The 20795-nt window shown below is 40.0% G+C and overlaps 3 protein-coding genes across 3 annotated transcripts; all 3 read left to right on the forward strand.

Annotated features, from left to right (window-relative positions):
- Nucleotides 1–4178: 4178 nt before the first annotated feature.
- On the forward strand, nucleotides 4179–5275 carry FOMMEDRAFT_160461 (uncharacterized protein; the record flags this gene model as incomplete). The annotated part of the gene is made up of 4 exons (XM_007270181.1): nucleotides 4179–4183; nucleotides 4217–4485; nucleotides 4713–5051; nucleotides 5181–5275. The coding sequence occupies 4 exons, from the start codon at nucleotides 4179–4181 to the stop codon at nucleotides 5273–5275; spliced, it is 708 nt and encodes a 235-aa protein (XP_007270243.1).
- Nucleotides 5276–6467: 1192 nt separating this feature from the next.
- Nucleotides 6468–7142, forward strand: FOMMEDRAFT_22951 (uncharacterized protein). Its single transcript, XM_007270112.1, has one exon. The coding sequence runs from the start codon at nucleotides 6728–6730 to the stop codon at nucleotides 7085–7087; it is 360 nt and encodes a 119-aa protein (XP_007270174.1). The 5' UTR covers nucleotides 6468–6727; the 3' UTR covers nucleotides 7088–7142.
- A 3457-nt stretch (nucleotides 7143–10599) lies between these two features.
- FOMMEDRAFT_160464 (FAD/NAD-binding domain-containing protein) lies at nucleotides 10600–19971 on the forward strand (the record flags this gene model as incomplete). The annotated part of the gene is made up of 10 exons (XM_007270182.1): nucleotides 10600–10641; nucleotides 11068–11226; nucleotides 11691–11722; nucleotides 11775–11912; nucleotides 11994–12110; nucleotides 17824–18203; nucleotides 18263–18399; nucleotides 18472–19315; nucleotides 19372–19411; nucleotides 19467–19971. The coding sequence occupies 10 exons, from the start codon at nucleotides 10600–10602 to the stop codon at nucleotides 19969–19971; spliced, it is 2394 nt and encodes a 797-aa protein (XP_007270244.1).
- Between the last annotated feature and the right edge of the window lie 824 nt (nucleotides 19972–20795).

A 20795-nucleotide genomic window follows, 5' to 3' on the forward strand; every position in this document is an offset into this window, starting at 1 on the left:
TAGAACAAGCTAATTACAATCATACTGTATTTTACAAGAAATGAAATAATAAAACAATTCTTATAACATTTATGCATGTCAACAATATTATGATTATTGACAAAACTATCACTATAATAACAGTATTTAAACATGCATTAAGACAACACATTACATTTACTGACAGTAACAAAATACATTAGTTACTTAGTATTGAAATAAGCCAAGATAGACTTTAACAAACAATTAGCTTACAGTAAAAGCATTATATTGAAAGTATAATCAAGCATTACCACTTTGAAAACGAAAAGGCACTACAAACACCTATTACTCCTGGAATAGATCTATCTAACAATACAAACAATATGTACAATACAAACAAAAGTAATAAGGAAACAATGCCATACATGAATATGGTAGGATTGTTAAGATATGTTGCAGATTGTACATGGCCAGACATATCTTATATTACTAGGCAATTAGCACACTACTTACAAAAGCCCTAAACACATCACTACAAAGTAGTGAAACATTGCTTTGCATATTTAAAATATACAACAAATTGTTGGCTTCAACTTGGAAGCATGAATGCCTTAAAACTATGAGGCTATTGTGATACAGACAGATGAATGACAGAAGGACATAAAGTAATAAACAGCTACATCTTTCAATTAGCTAAATCGACCATATCCTGGTCAAGCAAACAGTAAAACCTGGTACTACTATCTGTTTACAAAGCAGAGTTGCAAGCACTAGCATATGCTACTCAAGAAGCCATTTAGCTCAAACAATTTACTGAAGAAGTACTACAGACTGAATCAGTACCCATTACAATTTATTACAATAATCAAGGTGTAATAAAGACTGTAAAGTCTGACAAAATAATGTATAATGCTTACACTAAACATCTTGATTTATGAAAAGACTTTGTGTAATGTTACATTCAAAACAATTACATTAATGTATACTATGTTCAATCACAGAACCAATTAGCAGACATCCTTACAAAAGCTCTCTACATCTTACAGATCAAGCATCTAAACAAACTATTAGGCATACAGTCCTAGTTCTTAATTAATGCTTGAAGGGGAGTATTAGATTGCACTCTGGATTAGGAAATCCCTAATTGCCTTATGTAGAGTTACTACACTTAGAATGTCTTGGACTATTAGACTTCACCATATAGTATATAAGGCAGACACTTGCTTAATGTCTCAATAAGAGAGAGTACTTGGGGCACTCCTACTACACTTGTTAAAAATCTGATTAGTAAACTACCTGAGTCTTAGAGTTACAACACTATCTGTATAATTGTTGACTGATTTTCTAAGTAAGTTTACACAGTTCCAACCTAAACAGAACTCACTTCTAAAAGTATAGTACACATTTATTAGGATTATGTCTTCTAGTTGTACAGACTCCCTTGAAAGCTCATTTACAATTGTAGACTGTAATTCAAGTCAAAATTCATGTAAGACTTATACATACTTCTTAGAATTCAAAGGAACCCTTCTACTATATATTACTTACAGACTAATAGTTAAACTGAGTAAGTTAATCAGGAGATTGAGCTCTATCTCTAAATGTTCATCAATCATTAGTAGTCAGACTAGTCTGAATAGTTAGCTCTAACAGAATTCATACACAATAACTAGTAACACTCTATAACAGGACAGTCCCTGTTCTTTCTTAACTATAGAAGACATTTGTATTAGGGGACAGTTCTGAACTAGAACAGTAGTTCTGAATCTACAACAGACTTTGTAGAACAGATACACAAGACTAGGGAGGATACATAAGCTCTTTTAAAGAAGGTAGTACAGGTTATGAAGCAGAACTATAATTAGAAGAAATCTGTAGCTAAGGATTACTAGTCTAGTAACAAAGTTATACTAAAAGCTACTAATCTGACTACAGATTGTCTAATGAAGAAGTTGGACAACAAGTACTTCAGACCCTTTGTCATTAAAAAGAAGGTTAGTACCTCTGTCTACAAACTCTAACTTTTAGCAATATAGAAGTACATACACCTAGTATTTAACAAGGTTCTGTTGTCTCAGTACTACAATCCAGGTTTTCCCTTACAACAAAGACCCCTACTACCTCTACTAGAACTTATTAGTTCTAAACTAGAATACAAAGTAGAGTACATAGTAGATACTAAGTTAGTGTGTAGAAAGCTCAAGTTCCTTGTTTACTAGAAAGGGTACCTAGTTAAAGAACACACTTAGGAACCTGCCAAAAATCTTACTCATACTACTAAGACAATCTAAGACTTCTATCAACTTTATCTAGGTGCTTTACACTAACTCTACCTTACAGATTTTCAAACCCTACTACTCTAACCTATACTTAAGCTACTAACTAAGTCTAATGTTTACTAATTAGGACAATTGGTTTTAGAGAGAGGGTAATGTTACAGTTCTCTACTCTTATACCTTCAGTTTTAAGGGTTCTACACTCTTCTGTACTAGAACTCAGGACTTCTGTCCCTCAAGAGTACTATCTATAACTTATATGTAGACTGACTCTTACTACTACTCCTCCTTACTTTATTATTCTGTTCCTTTGACCACCCCTTCTTTCTTTACTTATTCTATAGTCTTCTACCCTTTATTTATCCCTTTATTCTTTGTACCTTTATCTTTAACCTTCCTTTCTTTCATTCTTTATAGCTTGTCATTCTTAGTAGCTTACTATTCTCTAAGTACTCTTGTATAGTTTAGTATATATAGGTATACAAGATTAGACTGGTCCTGTAGTCTTGATCTTGTTTACTCTAGATAGTCCTGTACTCTTAGACTCACTCTATATACTCTACTCTTGTCTCACTCTCACTCTCTGTCTGTTCTGTAAAGTCTGTCTATATTCTAGTACTTGTGTTCTGTATTTCTATTGTGTAGAATAGTTGTAGCCTGAGTCCCCTTACTGAGCCTTCAGGTCCCCTCTACACTGTTACTGACAAACACATACAGTATTAGAGAGAGGGTAGTACTATAGGAATAGTTGTATAAGGACATTATTGTAAGCTTGTACTTATTAATTATTACTTACACTACAGAGTAGGAAGAAGTACATAGATATATAGAATTATTAAAGGAGTTGTTTACTACTGGTCAATAATACAGATGTGTGAATACAAATGCAAATGCAAAAAGGTAGACAAATGTAAAAAAAGGAGGATAATAAAGGAGAGGCAACACAATCAGTAGAACAAGGAGTAGAAGGGATAGAAGGGGGACAAAAAGTTGGAAGGAGAGGGATGAGTAACTATTATACAGGTTATTATAAAGTGAACCAGTTGCTTACATTTTACATTGTTGAGACTAGGAGGGTACAGTGTAGTCAGTTGTACAGAATCTGGGATTCAGTACAGGCATTACAATAGTAGATCAGAGAGACAAGTGTAGTAATGTTTATTGTCTACATTACTAAAGACAGAGTGACAGCTAGTAGGACACTTGTAAGAGGAGGAAGACTAGAGAGGACAAAAGTAACAACATGGTGGTAGGGCAGAGGGTTAGACTTTGAGAGATGGTAGAGGTTGAAGAGAAAGAGTAGCACACATAAGTACATTATTATATGCTCTCAATCTTCAGCAGTTAATTACATAAGCAAGTTAAGTATCAGCCACCAACTGATAGAACATTTTAAATATTGTATTTAAGTATTAAATAAAATTGTTGATCTTTGTAATATAGTAAAAAGTAATATGACATGTATATAACTTTCTAAATAAACACACTAATGTAATGATTACAAGTAGATAAAATATTTTATACAAATATTACAAACTATTTGTATAAATAATCTAAGTATAATATACATATTATATACTCATAGTATACTCTTATTAAGATAATAATGATATAATAAGTAATCTTACATCTTTTATATAAAGTATAAGTTAACAATAGTTATTATTACATTATTATATTATAAATATAATATTTTCTTTAAGATTATAATTTAAATATAATACAAGCATAATACTTTAGGTTGTCATACAAAGTTAGTATAATACATGTAATAGATTTTATTCATCCTTAGAACTTATATAGACTTTATATGTATTAACATGTCTTATTTAAAACTTACAATTTATTTAAAAACCTTACAATTACTTTACAATGTATATACAATACATATGTTACTTTACAAAGTCTATAAGAAATTACAAGAAACATGACATTTTCCTGATGACGTAAGTGCAGCATTGAGCTGACATAATATCTAGACCTTCTGAACGCTTCCTTCCCACCCCCTCCCAAGCCGAAGGCTCGCAAGAGACGTGGGCATGGTTGCAGTCGCAGAAAACTGCAAGACGATTACCCAAGGTCGTGCCGTCAGGCTGGGAGGCAAGCACCGAGTCGAGGGCGTGGATAGCGAAGAAGACCAGCGCAGGCCTACAAAGAGGCAGCGTACTATTGACGCCGTTGCAGGGCCAGTTGACGCCTGTTCTCTCTCTTTCGACAATACGATGGGTGAAACCAACGTTAAGCAGCTGTGATCGCACAGCATCATCCTTTCTGATGATCTTGCAAACTCGGGAAAGGACGAGAGTAACAGGATAACGAGGTTTCCGTCCCCTTATAGTGCACCGACGATAAAAGATACTCTGGCCATTTGAGTAGACTTCACACTGATAAAAATGGGTGATGAAGAGGAGGATTACCTCTACAACACACTGTACCCTTGTGATTGGAACATGCTGATGTAGAAAACTGAACCAGCAAGCAAGGTTACATTCCTGCACAACAGCTGCCGTAGCACACCGGAGCTAATGACTGCACACGTGGTGTTCTTATCGATGTCGAACCAACTCAACTGCGATCGCGCAGTATCATCGTTTCCGACAACCTTACAAATTCGGAAAGGGGCAAGGAAAGTAGGACAACACAGTCACCATCTCTACTGTCTACATCATGGCCATGCACCAACGATAGAAGATTCGCTGGCCATTGGGGTAGATTTTTCACTGATAAAAATGGAGGAAGAAGAGGAGGATCACCTCTGGGATACACCACCGCCTTGTGATTGGAGCCGGCTGATGCTGAAAATTGAATTGACAAGTGAGGTTATGTGACAGTCGCTTTTATCCCTATGGAAAATCGAATTCCAAAGGGACAAAAGTAACTCGGTCAGCTCAACACTCATAAGAACACTATGCACACAGTCGGTGGATGTTCATTCCTTTGCAGAATCCCTCATAATTGTTCCTCTGGGAATGATAGAGGACATAGCCCCACCAGATGGGTTGATGGGCATTCGGGATGAGGACGGGCGAATTCGATGAAGATATTTCAGATTCTTTCATTCCTGCTGACAGAAGAAGGTCGAGGGCTTCCAGCCCTCCATCTCTTCCCTCATCGCACCCGGTCTCAGTGTTTCCTTTCATCATGTGGTGTTGCAAATCGTGAGACGGTCTCACGACTTGCAACTCCACAAAATGACGAGGAAAAATACGTTCTGTGAGCGACTGTAGTAAGTGATAGAGAGAGAGAGATGGAAAGAGTGGGGGGAGGGGATGTAAATTCTGCTTACTTTTATATTGTACAGTATTGCCACTTGAGCCTCCCAATATTCTCTTTTACCTACTTGGGGGGGAAAAATAAGGACAAACTTTAACTTACCAACTAAAGCCAAAGTCAATAATCATCCACATAAATGATTCTAGTAACGTACATGAGCACACATAAGTATCTATTATACTTATCACTGTCCAACGCATCATGGCGTAAACGAAGTTCCTTTTCCCACGCTCTTGAGCCACGAAAAGTGAACTTCTAAATATAGAATGAGTGTGATGACCGTTCGTTGCACTGATCCCGCTTTCCTGCCCAGTTCCACCTTCCAGTGGGTTGCTTCTAGCATGTTGGTGTAAAATTCTCAGCAAGAACAGAGGGGAATGAGTCAAAAACAGAGGATGAATCGGGTATTTCTCATTTTTCAAGATTAAAAAAAAGGAATATATTGAGTGTCAAAACACGAGGCTCAAGCGTTGCGCTTAGTTCGTGTACATGCGCCTTGTTCCTTTTGGACCTATAAGTCAGGAGTACCCAGATTAAGAGAATGCATCAAGGGTCCTCCACGCCGTTCACAAGTAATTGCTGACAGACTCCTCAACGTCGAACGGAAGTACTTTCTAAAGAAAAATCTATGGATAAAGCCAAAACAAATAGTTGCCGTACGTGTCCTCGGCGCCATAACCCTAGATCGTTCGAGGAGTCATAAGGGAGAAGTACAATTGTATCGTTCAAGGTCCGGATCTTACGACAATATCTCTTGACCGGAAGCACGACTAGCACTCGACAATTCGGCTACGAAAGAATAAGAGTCATGCAAACTGCAGACAATCGAATCCCATCAATCCATAATCCCTCCTCCATTCTTCTCCACAGGATCGGGAGAAAGCACGAGGCAGTCCCAGAGGAGAAGAAAAGAAAAATATAACCAGACCATGCACGTCAAAAAATTGCACTGCATTTCCTTCAATACTCACTGATCGTGGCCTCGGGAATAACCGCCCTTGAATATAGGCGATGATGAGGCCTAGAAGATAATGGTTAACGAAGATGGTTAGATTGTACTGATGTGTCTTGATGAGGCTCAGACCCTATCGTGAAATCATATAAAGAGCGTGGCTCTCAAAGCCAACCAACTCAGCTCAATTCCCCCACTCCCCACACAACAAGAGTTCCTCGGAACAACTCCCCCCCTCCGCGCGTCATTTACACAACAGAGCACAATGGTACTCACTCGCGCAATGCGGAAGCAACTGGCAGCCACTCAGTCCGCAAACATGGGAGCGACAGTCAGTAATGGGACGTCGTTAACGCATTCAAGGCGTTCGCATATTGCGCAATCTGGAAGCGGCCCGCAATCAATGGCCGGAGAGGGCACCGCCGTCCATAACAATGCGGCTGAAGGCTCCGCCAACGTCCGTACCAATGCCTTCAGCACCACCACGGGAAGCGTCGGTGCTCTTCAACCGAACATCACTATAGAGGCCCAGTCCTCTAACACCCAAACTGCGCAAGTCGTCGGAACGAAATGTAAAAGAAATAGTAAGTCGTCTTCCTCATTCCAAGTCGAAGTTCCTCATTAAAATCTTTATTCAGCCGAGGTCCTTGACAGCCAGCCACAGACCTCGGGATCTTCCACCGAAAGTCCGCAAAATTCTCGTGAAGGTGAGTTAGTCCTCCATACGTAAGTGCAGCATTGAGCTGACATAAGGCCCAGAACTTCTGGGAGTCTCCTCCCTGCCCCCTCCCAAGCCGAAGGCTCGTAAAAAGCGTGGCCATGGGTGGACCCGCAAAAAAAGCAGAAGGGCGACTACCCAAGATCGTGCTGTCCGCGTAGGCGGCAAACGCCCAGTCGAGTGCGTGGATGGCGAAGAAGACGAGGCAAGGCCAATGAAGAGGCGGCATATTAGTGAGGACGCCGCTGCGGGGCCATCCAACGCATGTTCAATATCGTTAGACAACACGATTGGTGTGACCAACGTCCGTCAGCTGCGATCACGCAGCGTCGTCTTTCCCGCAGGTCCCGCCAACTCGGGAAGTGACGAGGGAAACAGGACTACGAGGTCGCCATCTCCAGATCGTGCATCAGAACAACCGAGTTTAGGAGATCCGCTAGCTAATGGGGTAGACTTCACACTCATTAAACTGGAGGATGAAGAGGAGGATTACCTCTGGGATACACCCCCGGTATGGGATTGGAGTCCAGTGATGCCAGAATATGAACTGGCGACCGAGGACACGTTCCCGTTTGACAGTAACCGGAGTACACCGGAGTTGATGACCGGAGACGACAGGTCACACAGGGATAAAAGCGTGTCGGTCGGTTCGACACCGATTCAGACACCACGTGCACAGTCCGTAGACGACCAAACCTTCGACAGGTCCCTTGTAATTGTCCTTCCGGGAATGATGGAGGAAGCGGCACCACCGGATGAGTTGATGGTCATTCGGGATGAGGACGAGGAGGAGGACGAGGACGAAGACGAGGACGAAGACGATGTTTCGGGTTCCTTCATCCCTGGCGACAGAAGAAGGTCGAGAGCTCCCAGCCCTCCGTCTCTTCCTCCATCCCACCCCGTCTCACCTCACACAATTCTACAGCATGGCGAGGAGACAGACCTTGCTAGTCAGACTATGTGGGAATGGATACAATAAACGGTTCCATACAATCTCGAGCGTCAGGCCTATATGCAATCCTTGTGTTTTAATCGTTCATCTCAATGGCTGTCCATAGGAAGATGGGTACGACCAAGAGATCATTCCGCACCTCAATTACGGTGGCGAATCGCAAAATGGACCCGCTCGTCCTCTTGGCTCCCTGTGCTTGTCTTCTTGTTAGTGCGACGGCACTAACGCGTCCATGGACTTCGACCATCGTAAGCAAGTCGTCAGCGCTCTGCTAGATAATGTCCCTCCAACGCTATTCCCCGTTGATCCGTGTCTTCCAGAGTGTATATTAGCTGCTCGTTAGCGTCCTCCGATGCAGCGACGTGCTAAGGGACTGTAGAACTAGGTATCTGCACAACGTCAGCGATAGCCCTTCATCACTTTCGACATCTACTTTTCGACACATTTGTCTCCACTTTCCGCTGTCTTACTTCCGCGACCGCACCACTAGCTCCTTCCTCCTTCCTCGTCCTTCTGCCAGCAGTTCATATCCTCGACCTGCTCTGTACTTGTACTTGTACCTGTATTTGTATCTGCTTGTTTCCTCTTTTGGGTTCTCTCTGTTTCGCATTTCCTGTACGGCCAAAGGCTTCCCTCTCCCTGTAATAATATAAAAGCGACGCCCACTTCGGCGTCGGCTTTTTGGCTTGCTGATCCTTCGTGATCAGTCAAGCCTTCTCATAACTTGATTGGCGCAAGCGACGTCGAGAGACGAGGATCAAGACGATGTGCTAGACAACAGTAGCTTGGTAGGGTTGCAGAGCTTCAACCACCCTAGAACATTATCCAAGTGAGAAGAGCCGAGTACGTTGCAACCGGACCAGAACTCCCAACAACGACAGTCGAAAGACAACGCTTGGATCGCCCCGTAGCACTATCGATTGAGGATGAGTGCCAGATTTTGCAGGAATCCAAACCAAGCCGAACCTTCGTCAAGTTACAAGTACTCACTTTGCTAGCGCTCGTATTGAGCCAGTTGAAGACAAAAACGAATAAAACTCGTAGGAGGCTGCTCGGAAACATCCAGTATGCTCGTCCTGCCACCCCGAATATTAAATGTCGAACTAGTAAAGGGCAAGAAAGTCGACTTACAGATTGGCTTGCATAACATTCACGGCCTCAGAGGGGTTCATTCCGAGGTCAATGCAAAAGACGGACGTCGAGGAAAAACATTGCAAGCTCACCAAGTCAGAGAGCTTTTATGGTACATATTGGTAGCGATATCGATCCACGAAATTTTCGAGGGTTTTATGAAGGTTCCCGCGGCGGGTGCAGCCGAAATCGATTGAACACGAAGGTAGGCTAGGAAGCATTGTAAGCAATTTACTACAGAGCGGTGAGAGGGAACCCCCAACGTACGCGCTGTTGAGACAGTTGTTTTTAACCACGCCTTCGTCTTGGGCCACTGGGCCTAAGGTTAATCATCCTCAAAAACATTAAAAATGTAAAATGTAGGAAAGGCCAGGATGAGAGGTACAGATTAAAGTTAACGTTTGATGTGATGGCAGCTGAGTCAAAATGAGTCAAGTGTTTCCCACGCATACATTTCAGATTCACACAGCTTGTCGAGTTTATCTTTCGTCTACCTTAATTACAATGGGTGACTTCCTGTAGACTTTTGGAAGGATTTCCAGGTTAAAAAGGTACTGGAATAGGAGTAGTCTGAATATAAGCAAAGGGTAGTAAGAGTAAGCAATATGAGAACCAATAACACATGTAGTTTGTTGTCTTCCAGTCTGAAAATCTGTAAGGGGGGTCTGACCCCCCCCTTTCAGAGTAGAAAGTCATTCCATCCATCAAGTACCTGCCTTAAAAGGTATAAGTAAGATCATACAGATCTTATCTATACCCTTTTTGTACAGAAATGTGTCAGATGTTGCCTTATGTGAAATAGAATCAAAATGATCTAACAACTGCAGAAACATTTGCTACAGTCTGGAATAATTTTTTTTATTTTGCTTATAAGACAGGTACAAGTAGTTTGGATTTTGGAAGCTTCCAAAATCCTACAGGAAGTCACCCAATAGGTCAAGTTTTTCTAGGTACTTTATTTCTGTTGCTTGAGCAGCCACTAGAGGCTCATGTCTGTTTAGAAGGGAAATAACAAACAAAAGATAATAGCTGTGGTCTACTCCTTGGTGGGTTGAAGAGCAAAATTGTATGTTACCAGTGCTAACCATGCACTGACAGGCCTTCAGAACAGATATATTGGTGCTTTCAGAGCAATATTGAGTCCATTTTGTAAGTAAACAGTTTTGGTTATTTGCAATTTGTCTGTAATGCTTCAATACTGTATAAGTGGCAATCTATAACCCACCGGTTGTCAATGTCATGTGAGTCTTCCGAGTCTGTTCGTCGAAATAATTACTGACAATTCTCTCTTAAAGATGTGAGTCACACAGTACATAATTCGTTTCATTAGCCTAACATGGCACAGGCAAATTTGCGACCTGGAGATATCAGCTATCCTGTAGGTTTCAATTTTAGTTAAAGTGTGTATTCTTCTAAACATTTGTAAGGTTGGGTTAATCTTGTCCTGATGGACTGTACGTGTTCGTGGTATTTAGTGCGAATTATATTTCTTATATTTTATTCTCATAGATGTTCTTATGGTTCGAGTCTTTGCACTTAATACTGGAGGTTTGTAGTTGAATACTAAAGTTTCCCGCACTGACCGTATATTAGATTAGATAAGAAATTAGCGACCTTCCTTATGACGTTTTTAGCCTTCGAAGCAGTCTCAATTTTCTTTCATCGTTTATAGAATATTAGCACAAGGCTGTAGGTTTTCAGCCTTATTTTCTTGCAGACTTGGATTATATTCATCATAAAACAGTGACAACTGTAGCTTTTGCAAACAATGTTACTGTATGCGGGATTATAGACTGGTACGTAGGGATCCGAATCGTACCGTACAGTACGGTTACGACACGTTTCGGTCACGGTACGATCTGTACTCGTACCGGACTTTGAGACACCAAATACGGCTCGTATAAAACGGGCCGTATCCCGTATCCTATTAGGCCAAATACGGCCGTATACGGCCGTATACAGAGTACGGACATCCAAAGAAGATTTTCAGTATTAATAACATGTGTAGCACAATTTATAACTATTTCTTCTCTTTGTATACCTTATAATATACCTTTTATACATAAAAACACCAAATTTAGCTAATCTTGGGGTCAATGTATTAATATTATATTATTTATCTTCTCAAAATAGTTAGTCATGTGACTATCTTTTATTACTTCATACAAATTATATTTCAGATTTACTGAATATATTGATGAAAATGGGCATAACAAGTGCTAATTTGATAGGGACATACATATAAAGTAATAATAGGCCTTTTTAACGATTTTAAAGTATATTAATTATTTCTTTCTATTAATATAATATTAAATTTGTATTTACAAGCGTATTACCGTATACGGCTGTATACGGTACACACCGTAGCCGTACTTGTGCCCTAGAACTCAAAAAACGGTCGTATTTTTACGACCGTACCCCGTACAGACCCGTACAGAGTACGGTCGTACCCGTATACGGTACGCTCGGATCCCTACTGGTACGAGCAAAAAACTTTTAAAGATGGCGTAGTGGCATATACACTCAGGTCGATTCCTATGATATATGGGACACTTCTCATGATGCTCGCACTTTAAAAAGCAGCGGAGTACTGGAAAGATTCCGGCTTGTCCGAGTTCTCATTCAGGATCAAGCAATGTATTTCATTCTGTAAGTAAAAGAGTATTCGTGTCGGTGAAGGTTTAATGTATGCAACCAGGGCGCTAACGTGTTCGAATCTAAGTATCATAGAGCTCAAGTTACAGATCAACAGCAAGTTTCTGGTGGACTTCATCAAGCAAGCTGGAAACCCGTTGTTCTTGAGCATATTAGGAAGCAGACGTTGATCAACTTGAAGGAGGCCAGAAAGTATGGATTGAATGAAGGCACAAGCTATTGCATGAAGAATCTGAGTAATATAGAATTTGACCAAGCAGACAGGAATGAAGGTATATTTTGAGCAAATACTTTCGATTATCAATAACTTACAATTTAAAAGCACATCACCAAAACGTGCAGAGTCTGACAAGGCAATATATTTACATGTAGACTTTATAAGCGAATATAAGGATCCACAATATGTAAAAAATATATGTCTTTAGCAGTAAATTCCAATACATTTTCGTGTTCGATTTGGTGATGGCCAGGGAATGCTAGTGTTGCCTAAAGTACAAGGCGAACTACAGTGTAGGCTCAGTGGTATTAGACATATGTAGCGTCTTGACATGTGGTTCCATTATTGACTGGCTGAATTTTCGTTTTACAAGGCCTGTATGAATTAATATGTTTGCATGCTTTGACTCCAGAGTGCATGAGGCCATGACTGCATTGATGGATGTTTGTTCTGTTTTTGCCAATTTCATTACGTGATAGACTAAGTTTGGAAGGCTGATCAGGCTGATCAGCGGGTCCTTTCCGCAAGTTGCTCTCATCCGTCATCACATTGCATAAACTTCAAATTGCCAGCTCTTAACCTGCAGTATCTGTTCCGTCTCTCTCGGCCTGCTGTTACGTACTTTTGCCAAAATGTAGAAGGGTTTGACATGCAATGGCTGAATGTGGCTTGAGACACTGTCTTCACCCCATCTACAATTATCTTGGTCCACAAAGCTCTAAAAAGAAGTCCGGAAAGCTGTATTCCGTCTTTATTGTGTATCTCTTCAGGAACATTCCACAAGCTCTCTGTTTGCTATGTGATTCAGCGTAATTCAATCCTTCGTGGGTGCATGGTCTTCTCTCGGACCCATTTTTTACCGCGAGTCTTCGTGCGCGCTGTTCGCCCTTCTTATCTTCTCCAGTACCGATGTGGTCGCATATGCGTTTGAAAATACGAGCCAGGGCTGCCATTGAGTCTCGAAGAAGCTGTTTGTACTAAGTACTATGTAAATGACGGAGTCCGACGGCCCGAATTCATCGCGCTCATACCAGAATGCGCGAGGAATAACCCCGCGCTTAATCGCCGTTTCTTCCGGTCATCAAAATCGTTTATATGCTCTGAAATCACTTTGAATATCCTTTGGCCCATTCGTCGTTGTCCTATCCCTGGCCTTACCAATGACTAGGCTTATTCGAATCTATTAGATTGCGCTCTGGATTAGGAAATCCCCAATTGCCTTATGTAGAATTACTGTACTTGGAATGTCTTGGATTATCAGACTCCACTATGTAGTATATAAGGTAGATACTTGCTTGATGTCTTAATAAGAGAGAGTACTTGGGGCACTCCTACTATGCTTGTTAAAAGGTTATGAGCCTTGATGCCTATTGAATGCCCCCACACACTCACTCTCACAGAATGCCTTTGCCTCCTGCCAGCCCCCCCAAACCCATTACAATGTTGTCTACAGTGCATACCTTTGTTAACACTATGATGAAGGACTCTGACATTACAAAGTTCTTTGAGGGAACAGAAAAGTTGGCTGGTGCAAAGGGATACAAGATATGGCACTTGTGTATACACAGTACACTTGCTGCTATAATGCTCTTAGACTATCTAGAGCACAATCCCCCTTCCTCTAATGATGCTGGCATACATACAGGTAATGTTTTGTATCATTGTATAATGAAAACAATAACTGATACAATTTATACAAACTTCACAATATATACAAGTGTTAGAAGTCTCATGAAGGTGCTTTCTGAACAATACAATGTTCAAACAACAATGACACATGCTGTAGACATATCTACATTGTTTACAGTAAAAGGGTATGTATCACAGTTTGATAAGACGTTAGACAACATTGAACAAATCTATAGGTAGTTGTCTACACATAATAAAGCCTCTAATAACAATATGTACATCTCAGTGATTAACCTTGCTACTCCTTGTGAGTATAGATGGGTAGCAACAATGCTAGACAGGCAGATTACCTATTATAATCAACTACCAACAGTTACAGCAGCTCAGAAAGACATTCTGACACTAGCTAAGTTGATACACAAATTACAAAACACATATACTGAGTATCATTCTCAGTACTCTCAAACAAAACAAGATACTAAACAAGACAGCCTACAAACAAAAGGCAAAAGTGTAACTAAAGGCAAAACAAAGCCTTACAATAAAGTTAAATGCTATAACTGTAATAAGTATGAGTATATGTTAAAAGACTGCTGAAATCCTCTAACAAGCAAAACAACAGAAGCTTGAAAGAAAAAGTATAGGCAAACAGCTACTGCTTCTACTACTACTACTACACTGTCTCAACCTACACTTAATACAGTAGTATGCATTAGAGACAATAACAAAACAGTATTTATTGAAGACATTAATGAAACACTAATGCTAGAGTCTACAATTGTAAAAGTCTTAGTATCAAGTTCTAGCAGCTTACCTGTTCAATCTGCTCTATCTACTGAATCCAACGTATTTTCAGCATTTGAAGTACAAGAGGATAGTGTTATACAAGTAGACAACTTCATGAACTCATTTGATGATACAAAAGAAGTTATTGAGGAGTTCAATTACAATTCAAACCAAAAGTAGAGTGATGACATTTAATGTAAAACTACAAGACAAAGCTAATGAGCATACAAAGGTGAATACAATTTCACTACAAAACATATACTATCATCCTAATCTGAACTTCATGCTCATTAGTAAAGTGCTATTATACAAAGCAGGATATGTTTTAATGAAAACAAACAATGAATGTATTATTTATTCTCTTACTCATACAAAGATTGGTGAAATACATGTATGAAATAACTTGTATATGATAGTTTCTCATCATAATAAACGATCTATTAATACAATCACTATTGTTGATTTACATTAACAAATGAGTCATGTTAATTTCAATTACTTGTACAAACTCATACAAGAGTATCCTGAGATTATAAGTCAAAGAATAACAGACAATAAAAATGCACAGTGTACAGATTGTATCAAAGTAAACATACAATGTAATGAAATACCAAAAATACAAACAACACCTCTTGTACAATCCTATAGAGATCATCTCCATATTGATATTTGGGGACCTGCCCTAGTATAAGCTTATAGCAAGTACAAATATCTTTTTACCATTGTAGATGACACTACACAATGGGTAACTATGCTACCTATACAGTATAAAAGCAATGCTTTCACTGAATATGTAAAGCATACAACAAAACTCTTTATACAGTACAGTATAAGAGTTAAAACTCTCCAAAGTGATAACAATACAGTGTTCCTAAGTAAAGACTTCACTATGTACATTGAAAGTCAAGGAACAATACATAGATTAACAGTACACAATACACTACAGCAGAACAGAGTTGTAGAACATATACATAAGACTATCTTTAACAGTGTACATATGTGTCTGTTATCTGCAAAGTTACCTATGAAATTCTGAGTATATGTAGTACAATATTAAATGTTTATTCATAACAGAACACTAAGAGTTGCTATTAATTTTGTAACACCATATTACAAACAGTATAACAAACATTATCAAATAGATAATATATGAGAATTCAGTGTATATTGTATCATACAAAACGAACGAACACATAAACTACAACCTAGAGGCCAACACACATGATGGCTAGGTTATGATAACAACAGTAAAGGTCACTTAGTGTGCTATGATAATAAAATTACTGTTGAATGCAACATACAATTCATAGACAAACTAATGTCTAGGATTGAAGGGGAGAATAATCATAATGATGATACATCAAACAATAATGAAACTCTTCCTAATAACAATAATAAAGATAAAGAACCTGTCATACAATGCTCTACACAAGAGCAAAGACTGGTTAAACAAACTATAGGTTTAAATTACAAAGACAATATAAACCTAACTATGTATCTAACAGAATTTAACAAATTCCTCAACAAAGTCTATAATGATCCATTAATGTATTACAATGCTATAACATGTATAGACAAAGAACAATAAATCAAAACTATGAAGGATGAAATACAGTCACTTCAACAATGAAACATGTGGATATATGCTATCCCTCCTACAAATACAAATGTAATTGGAACAAAATTTGTCTATAAAATCAAAAGACTGGCTAACAGCCAAATAGACAAATATAAAGCACAATTTGTAGTGTAAGGATACACTCAAAAGAATAGAATAGACTTCTATTCTGACAACTTATTTGCTCCAGTAACAAAACTATCAACAATACAATTATTGTTATCTTGGGCAGCATCTAAGAACTATGAAATACATCAGATAGATGTAAAATCTGCATATCTTTACAGAGAATTAAATGAGGACAAACTCATTTATGTGAAACTGCTACTAGGCAGGCTACTTACAGATATTAAACCTGGACAGGTGTTATGCTTAAATAAAGTGTTATACAGATTGAAACAAGCAGGTAGACAATAGTACAAGAAGATTACCAAACTACTGCTCAAGATTGGATTAGAACAAGCTAACTATGATCATACTGTATTTTACAAGAAACAAAATAATAAAACAATTCTTGTAACATTTATACACATCAACAATATTACAATTATTGGCAAAACTATTACTATAATAACAGCATTTAAACATGCATTAAGACAACACATTGTATTTACTGACAGTAACAAAATACATTAGTTACTTGGTATTGAAATAAGCCAAGATAGACCTCAATGAATGATTAGCTTACAGTAAAAGCATTATATTGAAAGTATAATCAAGCATTACCACTTCAAAAACGAAAAGGTACTACAAACACCTATTACTCCTAGAATAGATCTATCTAATGATACAAACAACATGTACAATACAAACGAAAGTAATAATGAAACAATACTATACATGAATATGGTAGGATTGTTAAGATATGTTGCAGACTGTACACAGCCAGACATATTCTATATTACTGGGCAATTAGCACACTACTTACAAAAGCCCCAAATGTATCACTACAAAGTAGTGAAACATTGCTTTGTGTATTTAAAATATACAACAAATTGTTGGCTTCAACTTGGAAGCACAAACACCTTAAAACTACAAGGCTATTGTGATGCAGACAGACAAATGACAGAAGGACATAAAGCAATAAACAGCTATGTCTTTCAATTAGCTAAATCAACCATATCTTAGTCAAGCAAATAGCAAAACCTGGTACTACTATCTGTTTACAAAGCAGAGTTGCAAGCACTGGCATATGCTACTCAAGAAGCCATTTGGCTCAAACAATTCACTGAAGAAGTACTACAGACTGAATCAGCACCTATTACAATTTATTGCAATAATCAAGGTGTAATAAAGACTGTAAAGTCTGACAAAATAACATACAACACTTGCACTAAACATCTTGATTTACAAAAAGACTTTGTGCAATGTTACATTCAAAACAAATACATCAATGTATGCTATGTTCAATCACAGAACCAATTAGCAGACATCCTTACAAAGGCTCTCCACATCCTGCAGATCAAGCATCTAAACAAACTATTAGGCATACAGTCTTAGTTCTTAATTAATGCTTGAAGGGGAGTATTAGATTGTGCTCTGGATTAGGAAATCCCCAATTGCCTTATGTAGAATTACTGTACTTGGAATGTCTTGGATTATTGGACTCCACTATGTAGTATATAAGGTAGATACTTGCTTGATGTCTCAATAAGAGAGAGTACTTGGGGCACTCCCGCTACGCTTGTTAAAAGAATCCTTTCCCTATCTCTGTCTATATTTGCCCTGGCATCGCTACCATTGCACAAGCGTGCATTTGGAGTCACTACGGATGCCAGCTCTGCGAATGGTCAAACTTTTGACTACATTATCGTCGGAGGTGGACTCGCAGGGCTCACTGTTGCTGGACGTCTCTCTGAGGACTCCGCGAAAACCGTGCTCGTCATTGAAGCTGGGAACGACGACAGAACAAACAAGAGCGTATATGACGTTACACAATATGGGACTGCGTTTGGTTCAAGCCTGACATGGACTTGGGAAACGGACTTGGGTAGGGACATCTTAGGGTCAGTATCTGATTCTTTTGACTTGATCGGTAAATTGCAAGATTATTTAACTTTGTTCCGGATATTCATCCTAGCGGGCGAACTCTAGGAGGGAGTAGCTCTATTAATGGGGCCGTATGGACTCGGGGTATGAAGGAGCAATACGACGCATTCGCGCAGCTTCTGGGCGAAGAAGACGCGAGCTTGAACTGGAACTTCGACTCCCTGTTTGAATATATGAAGAAGGTACGCGAAAAGATTTGCTCCTCGGATATCTAATAAACTCCCTTTGACTTTGACTAAATCTTCTTTGACTAGTCGGAATCGTTCACACCTCCCGACGATGCTCAACGCGCAAAGGGTGCAAACAGTGTCAATAAGTTCCATGGCTTTGTAGGGCCTGTTCATGCTGCTTTCCCGCAAGCCATGTTTGGAGGTCCTCAACAACCTGCATTTGTCGATGCTGTGCGCAACTTGTCCGGAATCAAGCTTTGTCCGGACGTGAATGGTGGAAATATCAATTGTGTGAGCTACACGCCTAATTCGATAAATCCGAACGATTATGATCACCGCTCCTCCTCCGCCACGGCGTATCTCTCGCCAGTTGAAAATGAGCGAACGAATTGGATAACTCTCATTAATCACCAGGTGACCAACGTGATCCTTTCCGGATCAGTGCCGAACGTGACCGCTACGGGCGTGCATTTCAAGAAGTCTGATAACACTGGCGACGTTTTTACAGTAACTGCACGTTTGGAAGTCATACTTTCAGCTGGTACAATTGGTACACCGCAATTACTTCAGATATCCGGTATTGGCGACCCGTCTGTCCTGAGTCCACTCGGCGTCGAAGTCAGGGTGAATCTTTCGACTGTCGGCAAAAACCTCATGGAGCGAACAAAGAGTAACCTCGGACAGTCCACTCAGCCTACATTCGACGAGGATGGGCTTGGTCCGTCCGATTGTATCGCCTACCCATCGCTAAAAGAACTCTTCTCCGAAAATGCCGGTTCAAATGGGAGCGTGACGGGGAACGAGATAGCAGACCATATCATGAGCTCATATGAATCGTGGGCGGAGAGTCAGGCGGAATACGGGTTAAATGCAGACGCTCTCAAGACAATATTCGGCATACAAGCCGGATTGATCGTTAATACCAGTGGTATAGAAAGCTGGCTATTTTAAGACGTCTTTGTACTGATTTATATTTTCACTTAGCGCCCGTTGCTGAGCTTCTGTTCTTCACCGATGGCGACACGTAATATGCTTATGCTAATTACACACACACAATTCACTAACGATTGCATTTGTAGTGGTCTTGGTATCAGCATGTGGCAGCTTGTTCCTTTCAGCCGCGGAAGGGTCACAATTAACGGCACAAGCATCTTTTCAAAACCAGTTATAACCGTAAACTGGTTCAGCGTCGATGTTGACCTGATCATACAGACTGCGGCAACTCGCCTATCCCGCAAAGTCCTTAACTATACTTCGTTTGATACAATCACATCTGGCGAAATAGTGCCTGGGCTTGGTGTAGTACCAAATGATGGGAACGGTGGAGCGGACGACGCATGGGTCGCTTGGATTCAAGCTCCGGCACCCAACGGGTTTTCTGCAGTTTGGCATGAGATAGGTACGGCGGCGATGATGCGACGTGATTTGGGCGGTGTCGTAGACGGAAAGTTACGCGTATATGACACAAAGAACCTACGAGTTGTCGATGCGAGCGTACTTCCTCTTCACGTCAGTGCACACTTGAGTAGCACCCTGTATGGAGTTGCGGAGAAGGCAGCGGACATTATCAAGTCCGGCGTGTAATTATTAATGGGAAGTGTCGGAGGACGATTATCGCCGTTCGCTTGGTGGATGAGACTTTCTGCTGACGTGGTATGCAGTCGTTCTTGCTTTCGTTTAGTCAAAATATGGTGCGGTATCTTGTCCTCTAGTAGTGAGGCGAATCTAAAGCTCTTACGAACATTAGTCTGCCGTGTAGAAATCGAGTTCTTTTGAAATGGTGTCTAGTTGATGACGTCACTAGGGTGACCCCTCAAGGTTCCTCGTTTCTTTCAGCTGCCGACCAGCCAGATCTGTCTCTCTCTTCATGATGTTCTCCGCCCACATCTCCTCTTGGATTCTCAAATGAGTCAGTGGAGCTGACAACGTAGCTTATCCCTTTGTGAAACCGTGAGTATCAAGTAAGTCTAACAATCGATACATAAGGATTACAACCTTCGGCTTTTGGTTAGAGCTTGATCGATGGAGGCATCTGATTATTAATTAACTAGGAGCATTTCAGTGCTCCACACCGCAGTCTAGAACCAAAGTGGACGGTAAATATTACTCAAAGCACTGGTAAGGCACATCCTATACATCACAAATGCCCGTACTAATGCTCAGGCCAAGAAATGTCTCGCATACAGATCCACTCATCTCCTATAAATCTCGTGTGATATCCTTCATTATATGCATTAATCGAGTAAAGCTGTGGAGAATGACGTGAAGGAGACGTATTCGAGATTGAGGGTCTCAACCTTGCAGTCGGAATATTCTGCGCCGTGTGGAACGCTAAACGTCTGTGCCAAAGCCTCGTGCTCGGCATAATGGCATCTTCAAGCATATAAAACGGGTCTCATTTGCATCCA

The sequence above is a fragment of the Fomitiporia mediterranea genome (assembly GCF_000271605.1).
Source record: "Fomitiporia mediterranea MF3/22 unplaced genomic scaffold FOMMEscaffold_12, whole genome shotgun sequence".
Taxonomy (NCBI): Eukaryota; Fungi; Basidiomycota; class Agaricomycetes; order Hymenochaetales; family Hymenochaetaceae; genus Fomitiporia; species Fomitiporia mediterranea.

Excerpts from the sequence above, each read along its gene's own strand:
- FOMMEDRAFT_22951 (XM_007270112.1), top strand. The coding sequence starts at position 6,728 with ATGGTACTCACTCGCGCAATGCGGAAGCAACTGGCAGCCACTCAGTCC.